Source organism: Somniosus microcephalus, chromosome 7, assembly GCF_052327205.1.
Source record: "Somniosus microcephalus isolate GS21.2 chromosome 7, FLI_Smic_1.0, whole genome shotgun sequence".
Taxonomy (NCBI): Eukaryota; Metazoa; Chordata; class Chondrichthyes; order Squaliformes; family Somniosidae; genus Somniosus; species Somniosus microcephalus.
The window spans coordinates 147,896,666-147,910,030 of NC_140993.1; the positions used below are offsets into that span (position 1 = coordinate 147,896,666).

Here is a 13,365-nt window from a genome sequence, read left to right on the forward strand (position 1 = left end):
GGTAAAGTAATAAAAAGGGCAAAAGCAGGAACTAAGTGTCACAAAACATATTTGAAAGTTCTCTATCTGAATGCACGTAGCATTCGTAACAAAATAGACGAGTTAATGGCACAGATAACTACATATGGGTATGATCTTGTGGCCATTACAGAAACATGGCTGCAGGGTGACAATGCCTGGGAATTAAACATACCAGGTTATTTCACGATCAGTAAGGACAGGCAGGAGGGAAGGGGAGGTGGGGTGGCTATGTTAATAAAAGAAGGAATCACTGTAATACAGAGAAATGATATTGGGTCAAAAGATCAGGATAATGAAACAGTTTGGGTGGAGGTAAGGAATAATAAGGGGAAAAAAGCATTAGTGGGCGTAGTCTATAGGCCTCCGAACTCCGTCCAACAGAGTTGCCACTGTTTCAATCAGGAAATAGTTGAGGCTTGTAATAAGGGAACATCTATAATTATGGGGGATTTTAACACTCATATTAATTGGACAAATCAAATTGGGCAGGGCTGCCTTGAGGATGAGTTCACTGAGTGTATTAGGGATGGGTTTCTTGAGCAGTATGTAACTGAACCGACCAGGGGGCAAGCAACCTTAGATCTGGTCCTGTGTAACGAGACAGGATTAATTAAAAATGTCCTAGTAAAGGATCCCCTTGGAATGAGTGACCATAACATGGTTGAATTCCATATTCAATTAGAGGGTGAGAAGGTTGGATCTCAAACAAGCGTGCTAAGCTTGAATAAAGGAGACTATGAAGGTATGAGAGCGGAATTGAGTAGAGTGGATTGGGAAAATAGATTAAAGGGTAAGACGATACATGATCAGTGGTGTACATTTAAGGAGTTATTTTACAACTTCCAAAAAAAATATATTCCACTGAGAAGAAAAGGGTGTAAAAGAAAAGACAGACATCCGTGGCTAAGTAAAGAATTTAAGGATAGTATTCAACTAAAAACAAGGGCATATAAGGTAGCCAAATCAAGTGGGAGGATAGAGGATTGGGAAAACTTTAAAAGACAGCAAAAAATAACAAAAAGATTGATTAAGAAAGGGAAGATAGATTATGAAAGTAAATTAGCAAAAAATATAAAAACAGATAGTAAGAGTTTTTATAGTTATATAAAAAGAAAAAGGGTGGCTAAAGTAAATGTTGGTCCCTTAGAGGATGAGACTGGGAAATTAATGGTGGGAAATATGGAGATGGCAAAAACACAATGAATATTTTATATCAGTCTTTACAGTAGAAGAGACTAAGAACATCCCAACACTGGACAAACAAGGGGCTAAAGGGGGGGAGGAGCTAAACACGATCAAAATCACTAAGGAAGTGGTACTCGGTAAAATAATGGGACTCAAGGCGGATAAATCACCTGGACCTGATGGCTTACATCCTAGGGTCTTGAGGGAAGTGGCGGTAGGGATTGTGGATGCATTGGTAATAATTTTCCAAAACTCCCTGGACTCGGCAAAGGTCCTGGCAGACTGGAAAACTGCTAATGTAACACCCTTATTTAAAAAGGGCAGTAGACAGAAGGCTGGAAACCATAGACCGGTTAGCCTAACATCTGTGGTAGGTAACATTTTGGAGTCCATTATTAAGGAGACAGTAACAGGACATTTGGATAATCATAATTTAATAGGACAAAGTCAGCATGGTTTTATGAAGGGGAAGTCATGTTTGACAAATTTGCTGGAGTTCTTTGAGGAAGTAACATATAGGGTGGATAAAGGGGAACCAGTGGACGTAGTGTATTTAGACTTCCAAAAGGCATTTGACAAGGTGCCACACAAAAGATTATTGCTTAAGATAAAAAATCACGGGATTGGGGGTAATATTCTGGCAAGGATAGAGGATTGGCTATCTAACAGAAGGCAGAGAGTTGGGATAAATGGTTCATTCTCAGACTGGCAATCAGTAACTAGTGGTGTTCCGCAGGGGTCAGTGCTGGGTCCCCAACTCTTTACAATCTATATTAACGATTTGGAGGAGGGGACCGAGTGTAACATATCAAAGTTTGCAGATGATACTAAGATGGGAGGGAAAGTAGTGAGTGAGGAGGACATAAAAAACCTGCAAGGGGACATACAGGCTAAGTAAGTGGGCAGAGATTTGGCAGATGGAATACAATACTGGAAAGTGTGAGGTTATGCACTTTGGCAGGAAAAATCGTAGAGCAAGTTATTATCTTAATGGCAAGAAACTGGAAAGTACTGTAGTACAAAGGGATATGGGGGTCCTGGTGCACGAAACTCAAAAGGTTGGTATGCAGGTGCAGCAAGTGGTTAAGAAGGCCAATGGAATGTTGGCTTTCATTGCTAGGGGGATAGAATATAAAAATAGGGAGGTATTGCTTCAGTTGTACAAGGTATTGGTGAGACTGCACCTGGAATACTGCATACAGTTTTGGTGTCCATACTTAAGAAAGGACATACTTGCTCTCGAGTCAGTACAAAGAAGGTTCACTCGGTTAATCCCAGGGATGAGGGGATGGACATATGAGGAGAGGTTGAGTAGATTGGGACTCTACTCATTGGAGTTCAGAAGAATGAGAGGCGATCTTATTGAAACATATAAGATTGTGAAGGGGTTGGATCGGGTGGCTGCGGGGAGGATGTTCCCGATGATGGGTGAAACTAGAACTAGGGGGCATAGTCTTCGAATAAGGGGCTGCTCTTTCAAAACTGAGATGAGGAGGAACTACTTCACTCAGGAGGGTGGTAGGTCCATGGAATATGCTGCCCCAAAAAGCTGTAGAAGCTACATCATTACATAACTTTAAAACAGAAATAGACAGTTTCCTAGAAGTAAAGGGAATTAAGGGTTACGGGGAGCGGGCAGGAATTTGGACACGAGTCTAGGTTCACATCGGTCATGGCCCTGTGGATAGCGGAGCGGGCCCAGGGGCCGTGTAGCCTGATCCTGCTCCTATTTCGTGTGTCTAATTCTGTTAGATTCAGGAGATGGTTCTGTGATAGTGGATTGGCGGTTAGGATCAGATCAGCCATGATCTTATTGAATGGCGGAGCAGGCTCGAGGGGCCGATTGGCCTACTCCTGCTCCTATTTCTTATGTTCTTATGAAATCGTGTTTGACAAATTTATTAAGAGTTTTTGGAGGATGTATCTAGCAGGGTTGATGAAGGGGGACCAGTGGATGTAGTATATTTGGATTTCCAAAAGGCATTCGATAAGGTGCCACACAAGTGGTTATTGCACAGAATTGGGGCTCATGGGGTTGGAGGTAATATAGTAGCATGGATAGAGGATTGGTTAACAGACAGAAAACAGAGAGTAGGGATAAACAGATCTTTTTCAGGTTGGCAGGCTGTAACTAGTGGGGTGCCGCAAGGATCAGTGTTGGGACCTCGGCTATTTACAATCTATATTAATCTAGATGAAGAGACCGAGTGTAATGTATCCAAGTTTGCTGAGTGGGACAATAAGTTGTGAGGAGAACACAGAGTCTGCAACGTGATATGGATAGACTAAGTGAGTGGGCAGTAAGGTGACAGATGGAGTATAATGTAGGGAAAAGTGAAGTTATTCACTTTGGTAGGAAGAATAGAAAAACAGAATATTTTTTAAATGGTGAGAAACTTTCAAATGTTGGTGTTCAGAGAGATTTGGGTGTCCTTGTGCAAGAGACAGAGAAAGCTAGCAAGCAATAAGGAAGGCAAATGGCATGTTGGCCTTTATTGCAAGGAGCTTGGAGTATAAGAGTAAGGAAGCTTGCTACAATTGTACAGGGCCTTGGTGAGACCACACCTGGAGTACTGTGTACAGTTTTGGTCTCCTCATCTAAGGAAGGATATACTTGTCTTGGAGGCGGTGCAACGAAGGTTCACTACATTGATTCCTATGATGAGAGATTGTGTAGAATGGGCCTATACTCTCTGGAGTTTAGAAGAATGAGAGGAGATCTCATTGAAACATACAAGATTCTGAAGGGGATTGACAGGGTAGATGCTGAGAGGTTGTTTCCCCTGGCTGGAGTGTCTAGAACTAGGTGGCATAGTCTCAGGATAAGGGGTAGGCCATTTAAGACCGAGATGAGGAGGAATTTCTTCACTCATAGGGTTGTGAATCTTTGGAATTCTCTGCCCCAGAGAGCTGTGAATGCTGAGTCTTTGAGTATATTCAAGGCTGAGTTAGATAGATTTTTGGACTCTAGATGAATCAAGGGATATGGAGGTCGGGTGGGAAAGTGGAGTTGAGGTCGATGATCAGCCATGATCTTATTGAATGGTGGAGCAGGCTTGAGGGGCTGTATGGCCTACTCCTGCTCTTATTTCATATGTTTGCAACCATCTTCAGCCAGAAGTGCCGAGTGGAGGATCCATATCTGCTTCCTCCTGTGGTCCCCACCATCACAGAAGCCAGTCTTCAGCCAATTCCATTCACTCCACGTGATATCAAGAAACAGCTGAGCGCACTGGATACAGCAAAGGATATGGGCCCCGGCAACATCCCAGGTGTCGTGCTGAAGACTTGTGCTCCAGAACTAGCCGCGCCTCTAGCCAAGCTGTTCCAGAACAGCTACAACACTGACATTCATCCGACAATGTGGAAAACTGCCCAGGTATGACCTGTCCACAAAAAGCAGGACAAATCCAATCCAGCCAATTACTGCCCCATCAGTCTACTCTCAATCATTAGCAAAGTGATGGAAGGTGTCGTCGACAGTGCTATCAAGCAGCACTTACTAATAACCTGCTCACTGGTGCCCAGTTTAGGTTCTGCCAGGACCACTCCGCTCCAGACCTGGTTGTGGTGGTTGGTGGTCAATCATCATAGCCCCAGAACATCGCTGCAGGAGTTCCTCAGGGCAGTGTCCTAGGCCCAACCATCTTCAGCTGCTTCATCAATGACCTTCCCTCCATCATAAGTTCAAAAATGGGGATGTTCGCTGATGACTGCAGTGTTCAGTGCCATTCGCAACTCCTCAGATAATGAAGCAATCCATGCCCGTCATGCAACAAGACCTTGACGACATTCAGGCTTGGGCTGATAAGTAGCAGGTAACATTCGCGCCACACAAGTGCCAGACAATGGCTATCTCCAACAAGCGAGAGTCTAACCACCACCCCTTGACATTCAACGGCATTACCATCGCCAAATCCCCCACCATCAACATCCTGGGGGTTGCCATTGACCAGAAACTTAACTGGACCAGCCACATAAATACCGTGGCAACAAGAGCAGGTCAGAGGCTAGATATTCTGCGGCGAGTGTCTCACCTCCTGACTCCCAAAGCTTTTCCACCATGCACAAGTCAGGAGTGTGATGGAATACTCTCCACTTGCCTGGATGAGTGCTGCTCCAACAACTCTCGAAGTCAACACCATCCACGACAAAGCAGCCCGCAATTGGCATCCCATCCACCACCTTAAATATTCACTCCCTCCACCACTGGCGTACCGTGGCTGCAGTGTGTACCATCTACAAGATGCACTGCAGCAACTCGCCAAGGCTCCTTCGGCAGCACCTTCCAAGCCCACAGCCTCTACCACCTAGAAGGACAAGGGCAGCAGGTGCATGGGAACACCATCACCTCCAAGTTCCTCTCCAAGTCACACACCATCCTGACTTGGAAGTATATCGCCGTTCCTTCATCGTTGTTGGGTCAAAATCCTGCCACTCCCTCCCTAACAGCACTGTGGGAGTACCTTCACTGCACGGACTACAGCAGTTCAAGAAGGTGGCTCACCACCACCTTCTCAAGGGCAACTAGGGATGGGCAATAAATGCTGGCATTGCCAGCGACGCCCAGATTCCATGAGTGAATAAAAAAAAAAGACAGATTTCACCACCTCACTTTTAAATTGAATGGAGAAAGTTAAGGGGATATATAAGCACTCCCCATTCTGCTACCATTCATTATTTTTTCATACTTAGAGGTCATGATTAGCTTCCTGAGGTCGATACTGCGTGCTATTCTACACTGAGAACCACATTATAGTTTTATGTTTAATCTGACTACATAGACTATTACAAAGGTTAGGAACTATACATTGTGGTACAATTTGAATCCATGCTTATCATCTGACGATGCATTTTCTTTGTTATGGTGGTAATAGTGAAGCACTGAACTCAACAGGAAATATTCCGTTACCCTAATGCTTATTACAATGGGAATAATTACGATGCCAAATTATGTATCTCAGAGAGTACTTTAATTGACAACTTACCGGCTGCTAAGTACTCCTGCAGACAGAAACGGGAAGTGATTCCATTATTGATCTTGTGTGGATAATGAGGCATCAGAAGCAGAAAGGACACCCCAACTGCAACCATCATGAATAGACGTGTAAATCATGCGGCTGCCAGGTCTTCAGCGCCATTACTTTTCCATTTAAGTGACAGTGGCGTGAAGACTAGATTAAATACAGCAAATTTGCGATCGCCATTGATTTTAATGGGGATAAGCTATTATAAATACATCTACGTGTTTTCGGCAATGGGTAACGGCGGAGCAGTGGAAACATCCTGGGAGATTGTGGCGTAGAATAGGCAATGGCGTAAATCAGTGTCACCATTATTTCCTGGAACTTCTGCGCTAGGAGAATGGTATACACCACGATTTCAGCAAATTCCGGGCCAACATAAGCCTAACTATTTTATGAGCAAAGAACCAGGGTCCATGGTGCATTTTCTAAAGTATCTTGTGTCCCAATAATTGCAGAATGCTTCAGCTACTTGGTATTTAAAAATAACTAGATATTATAAGCTTCGCTCCAAAAAAATTGTTCCCATCTCTTCTTACACACTCAATACCTGTTTCTGTTTTGAAGTGGGATTCTCAGAAATGTTTTTTTGCATTAGTGAGAACTGAATAATCATCTTGTTGTTTTAAAACATCATTAATAGATTTTCCATGGCTTTGGAGAAGCTGCTCAAAGTTTAGCAGAGTCGGAGGATGGTGCATTTGCTTCCCTGGCTGACATAGGCTGGATTGTTAGTGATCAGGGGGAGTCATTTACCAAGTTCAGGTATGTTTTATCATCTTTCCATTGCTAAAAACTTGCAATATATGGTATTTTTTTGATGTTGCTGATACAGTACCATACCCAACCCAGTTATGAACTCTGCAATGCTTCAGATAAGTCTTCAACAATAAGGTTGTACAGCAGACACCACTGAAATGTAGCACCAAACTTTGTAAATTGACGAACAAATATATTACTAAGTTTGGCATGTTAGTTTACGTTTACTACATAAACTTTCCATCAAACAGACACTAATTCCTGGCACTGTTAAACTAACCGTAATGTAAATGAGCTGTCAGGATGAGAAAATTACAAATGCCTTCAGACCCGACAATTCCAATGCTCTCCTGGCCGGTCTCCCATCCTCTACTCTCCATATATTTGAGCTCATCCAAAACCCTGCTGCCCATATCCTAACCCGCACCAAATCCCGTTCACCCATCACTCCTGTATTCACTGACCTACATTGGCTCCTGGTCCACCAATGCCTCGGATTTAAAATTCTCATCCTTGTGTTCAAATCCAGTCATGTCCTCGCCCTTTCCTATCTCTCTAACCTCCTCAGCCCTACAACCTTCCAAGACTTCTGCATTTGTCCAATTTTGGCCTCTTATGCATCCCCCACTCTCTGCACCCTACTGTTGGTGACCATGCCTTCAGCTGTCTAGGCCTTAATCTCTGGAATTTCGTCCCTAAACCTCGCTGCCTCCACCTCTTTCCAGCGTTAAGACCCTCCTTAAAACCTACCTCTTTGGCCAAGCTTTTAGTTGCTCCTCCTAATACATCCTCTTCTCTGATTATACTTCTGTGAAGTGCCTTGGGACTTTTCCTTTTATGTTAAAGGTGCTATATAAATGCAAGTTTTTTTTTGTCTATTGGACTTATCGTATGCCTTCATAAGATCTCACTCCAGTATTCGAATGCAATAGAACATCGCATCAAACCTTGTTTTAAGCTTAAAATACAAAATTAATTTATTTTACGAAAGATAAATAAGCACATGAAGTCACATATAGCTGTGCACTGAAACATAACCTTACACCTATTACTTAAGTAGGCCATATAATAAAATTACAACTCTCAGACCTAAACTAATGTTTTGTAAATACATTTTAAAATACTTCGTTTTTTTTCTTTTTCATTAAGGAATATCAAATTGGCAGGTTCTTTCTCAGATTAGGGGGGTGTATTTGCTGAGGCTGTGAATTACGTGGGCTAATAATCCTTAATGCTAAGGGCAAAAACTGGAGAAATATTCTGTTCCCAATACACTTTTTTTTATTTGGTAGAGCAATGTATGGAGGACAAAAGTTGAGCTATTATCAATTTTGAAGTAATAATGGTGCAGACAGATTTGTATTTAAACTAGTACAGATCATACAATTTACTCTTTCATAATGTTGGCTTTTTAAGTTTAAAACAGTTAGAAGGTTGATAATATCTTGGTAGTTTTGGTTGAATCTGATTTCTAATAATTTGCAGTCTCGCAACCCTGTTGTTGGCCCAGACAGAATAGTACATGTCTCTAATCCATTGATGCACCTCAATTCAATCTATTTCAGTCCTTTGTCACAATCTTTTTTTTTTTAATTGAGCTCATAAATATCCATCAAGTGTTTTGCAGTATACAGGAGTAAAAAGAAAATCTTCAAACAAATTCAAAAATATAAGATGATTTATGAATATATCAACCAGTTACTTTTCTAATCCAGTACATTTATTTGGCACGCATTACCCCTTTACAATCTGGTAGAATCCTATTTCTTTCAGCAAGTAATTTCCCCTCCTTTTCACACTGACTTGTGAATTTTCAGCATACCATTTTCTGTTTACATTTTACAATCTCCTGTTCAATCTTTTACTAATATCTTTATAATTAATGCACATTTCTACAATTGGGGTTAGGAAATCGAATTGGTGAAACAAATTGCACAACACTTAGACTTTATGTACTTGTACAGGACCTATTAACAAATATTTTAAATGGGTGTTTTCAGTTTTGGAAAGACTGTGCCATTGTACTCTCTAAATTGCAGTGATGTGCACATTTTGTCATGACCTCTGCCCATGAAATTAGGATGGCTCACAGCATTGGTACATGTTTATGAAGGCATCCACATAGCAAAGATTTTAGTTGAATCTTCACAAACTGAAGTTTGTACTAGTGAAAAAATCAGCACGGTTGCACTCCAGGAGCACAGCTTCACTGGATAGGCCTATAATTTTATAGCCCGAATTCGCCAACCCACGCTCCCACCTAGGGAATCTGCTTTAGGAGCACTACTTTGCTGCATTTGTCACTCTATTCCTTAGTTATAGCATAACTAAAATGCTGTTCTAATTTTCTATTTGCTTATTGGTTTTCTCTCGCTCTTTTCTCCCTGTGCTATTGCATGTCATAGAGGAAATGCAACCTTGTTACTGCCATTACTAGCCACCAGATGGTACACAAAGAACACATTAACTGCCCTTCTCTACCCTGATGGCCTGGCTGAAATTGAAAGCTCATAATAGGCGGGACTTGCATCCAACTATATCTGGCACAGAAATTTTCAATTGCACAAACTGAGCAGTAGAGTAGGGTAACACACTGGTCTTTCATGTTCAGGACTTGAGTTCGAATGCAAGGCGGACTGATAGAATGAAGATCCCCTTCCTGTTCTGGCAATGAGGGTGTGGTAAACCACTGCTAACTCTATACATGTCTGTGTGGTAAACCACTGTTAACTCTGTACAGGTCCGGGCATGTCTCCGCCCCTGGCTCCACCCCTAAGCCCGGGTATAAAGGTGACTCACCACCCTTCCCCCCGGGAGCTCTTAGGATGGATCCACTAGCAGAGGCATGCTCCAGTTCTTAGTCAATAAAAGCCTACTTCGTATAAGTTCAACTCGTAGTCTTTGGTGTTGTTGATAGTGCATCAGAGGGTCCTATGTACATTGAGTTTGACCAGATTCAATCCAGTGGGCACAGCCCCATACCACAGTAATTCAGCTCAAGTTGGCAATTTCATTCCGAGACCATAAGAATGAGTCGGCGGATAATGAAAAATTCATGCTGATCTGTTTCTTGAACTAAGCTCTTACGACAATTGTACTATGACAAAATTAATTTTTGAAACTAGATTAGGCATTCCATAAAAACACTTCTAATAAGAGGTGTGTTTATATTCATCTATTATACTAGAAGAACTCCTGTGGCATTGTTCATGGTGTGTTGGAGGGCACGCTGTTTGTTACTAGCACCTCAAGTATATTATTATAAATGTGAAATGGGAAAGATGGTACAGGAACCAAGTGTGATACTTGTAGGAAGAGCGTTATACTCAAGACTTTTAATATGTAAACTTTGTTCAGGTGATCCCTTTGTACAAGTTGTTACTAAGAAATGATTTAAAATATATCTTTTAACTTGAATGAGTATTGCGTTACAAATGTTATTTAGGTAAAGCTTACATATATCCAATTCAATTATGTTTTTAAACAAAATGATAGTACATCAGTATTGTGGTGTCCTGAGATTTAGTTGTGTACTCTCGGCCAATTACTAAACTACAGTTCTGTAAAGTTATGTTAACACAAAATCTACAAGGAGTATGTTTTCATTTTTTATTTTGGTAGACTTTGACATTTGGTTATCCTGCCTTCATGCTAATCCTTGATGTTCACAACTACTTGCAAAAGAAGCATTTTTTAAATTTTCTTTAAATACATAATTGAACAGTGCTGCCTAAGAATTGAACCTATAAAGCAATAAGTTTTTTTCACCATCCAAATATATGGGAGTTTGTACCTGTGTAAATGTTCCCTTTTGGCATTCCAATTAAATTGCCAATTTATTTTCTTGCAGTATCACTTTTTTCTTTACTCACAGATCTGAGATTGGTCCTGAATGTGCTGACCTCTCTGAGCATCAGGTTCCAGCTTTTGGAAGACCCATCAGCAGGCAAGCTTCCTTGCCAAATTTGAGAAATTGTAAAACGGAACCTGCAGCTTCCACAATGGCCAGTGATGCAGCACTGGAAAAAATCAACGTATTGGAGAATGAACTTGCTAAGTTACGGGAACAGATTGCCATGATTGTGACTATACAAGAACAAAGCAGTCTCTTGGCAGGTATATACAATATTTCTGTTTAGATGGTAGCCATTTAAATTCTTGTAGGCTTCATTGTTTCAAACTCTTCTATTGATCAGGCTGGCGTTGTTGCTGAATTCTTTGCTCTGAGTGACCATAAACGACGAGTGACTCAATTTACTTGTACCTACTCGTGCGATGGGTAGTGACAGCCCTGATATTGATCATATTGCAAGTTCAGGGGTTGTAAGTCAGCTTGCTGGGGCACCCTTTGAGGATTATTTGCTGTCATTCCTATGTTGAACTGCTTTGTTATCTATGCAGTACAAAGGCAGACTTGCACATGCGTAATCCATTATCATGTTGCTCAGCAACCTCTCATCGCTTCACAAACAATGAATTACTTTGCGCTGTTGTTATTTAGGCAAATATGGTAGCATTTGTGCATAGAAAGATTACACAAACAACAATGAGGTGAATTCCCAATGAATCTGCTCTTGGTTTGAGGGAGGAACGTTGGTTAGGACATCTTGTAACCTGGGATCGTTGGCACCCATTTGAACCATTGAAAGAGGCAGATGGGACCTTGTTGTTTGTCTCATGTAAGAAGTGTCAACTATCTTTCTACCCCTCGGTATCTGCTCTTTCTGGTCCCTTGCCAATGCCTTCTTTATAATTGTGTGAATCTTCCTTTTCTGTTCCACTGGTGTATTTGTTAGCTCCCTAAATTAAAAAAAAAAAAAAACTGACTTCCTTTCTCCTTGATACCTGAAGCAACAAGTAGTAGAGCAGAGTCATGGCAAAGGAGGCATAAAGTACAGTCCAGCAGAGCAACACAGTCCTGACGGAACAAGAGTTCAGAAGTTGGAAAAATTTAATATGAGCAGAGATCCAGCCTTTGTAAAGAGCATCGTAAAAACATGGAATAAGTGGAGTTGGGGGATGAGAAATGTGCTTTGTACAGATACCTTTAAACTTGTAGCTTGAAGTTGAAAATTGAGCTAAAATGCACCTACTATTGGGGGGCAGGGGATCTTGAGCAGTGTCAGAGAGGATACTGCAAAAACAACTAGAGCAGCAACTTGTATTTATATAGCGCCTTTAAAGTAGTAAAACAGCCCAAGGCGCTTCACAGGAGTGTTATAAAACAAAATTTGACAGCCACATAAGGAGATATTGGGGCAGATGACCAAAAAGCTTGGTGAAAGAGGTAGGTTTTAAGGAGCGTCTTAAAGGAGGTAGAGAGGCGGAGAGGTTTAGGGTAGTTGAAGGCATGGTCACCAATGGTTGAGTGATTAAAATCAGGAATGCTCAAGGGGCCAGAATTAGAAGAGCGCAGATATCTCCTGGGGGGGTGGGGGGGGGGAACGGGCAGCCGAGTTTTGGATGACCTCCAGTTTATGTAGGGTAGAATGTGGGAGGCCAGCCAGGAGTGCGTTGGAATAGTCAAGTCTAGAGGTAACAAAGGCATGGATGAGGTTTTCAGCAGCAGATGAGCTGAGGCAGGGGCGGAGTCGGGCAATGTTACGGAGGTGGAAATAAGCGATCTTAGTTATGGCGCGGATATGTCGCCGGAATCTGATTTCGGGGTCAAATATGACACCAAGGTTGTGAAAAGCCTGGTTCAGCCTCGGACAGATGCTAGGGAGAGGGATGGAGTTGGTGGCTAGGGAACAGAGTTAGTGGTGGGGAACGAAGAGAATGGCTTCGGTCTTCCCAATATGTAGTTGGAGGAAATTTCTGCTCATCTGGTACTGGATGCCGGAGAAGCAGTCTGACAATTTTGAGACAGTGGAAGGGTCGAGAGAAGTGGTGGTGGTGGTGAGGAGCAGCTGTGTGCCACCAGCGTACATGTGGAAACTGACTGTGTTTTCGGATGATGTTGCCGAGGGGCAGCATGTAGATGAGAAATGGGAGGGGGGACCAAGGATAGATCCTTGGACACCAGAGGTAACGACACTGGAGCGGGTAGAGAAGCCATTACAGGTGATTCTCTGGCTACGATTAGATAGATAAGATTGGACCCAGGTGAGTGCAGTCCCACCCAGCTGTACGACGGTGGAGAGGCACTGAAGGAGAAAAGGCAAAGGATGGCATGGTAGGGCAGCCCAATTTCAGGAAGGGTTCCTAAAACAGGTGCAAAGCCCCTTATCTATATATATAAAGCTGTCGATCTGTCTGTCCTTCTGTCTGTCTGTCCTCGATCTGTGTCTCTGTCTGTCTATCTGTCTGTCTGTGTCTGTCCTCCGGTGTGCGTCTGTCCGGCTATGCACTCGAAAGTTATAGAGCGTACCTACGC

The 13,365-nt window shown here is 42.3% G+C and overlaps 1 protein-coding gene across 6 annotated transcripts in view; it reads left to right on the forward strand.

Annotated features, from left to right (window-relative positions):
* Positions 1-13,365, forward strand: part of mtfr1 (mitochondrial fission regulator 1) — an 86,790-nt gene that overhangs the window by 15,852 nt on the left and 57,573 nt on the right. For all 6 annotated transcript variants that reach the window (XM_085993052.1, XM_085993054.1, XM_085993055.1 and 3 more), the window contains exons 4-5: positions 6,874-6,995; positions 10,864-11,105. In XM_085993052.1, the coding sequence (XP_085849178.1) occupies positions 6,874-6,995; positions 10,864-11,105 (364 nt within the window). The remainder of the gene's footprint in view (positions 1-6,873; positions 6,996-10,863; positions 11,106-13,365) is intronic.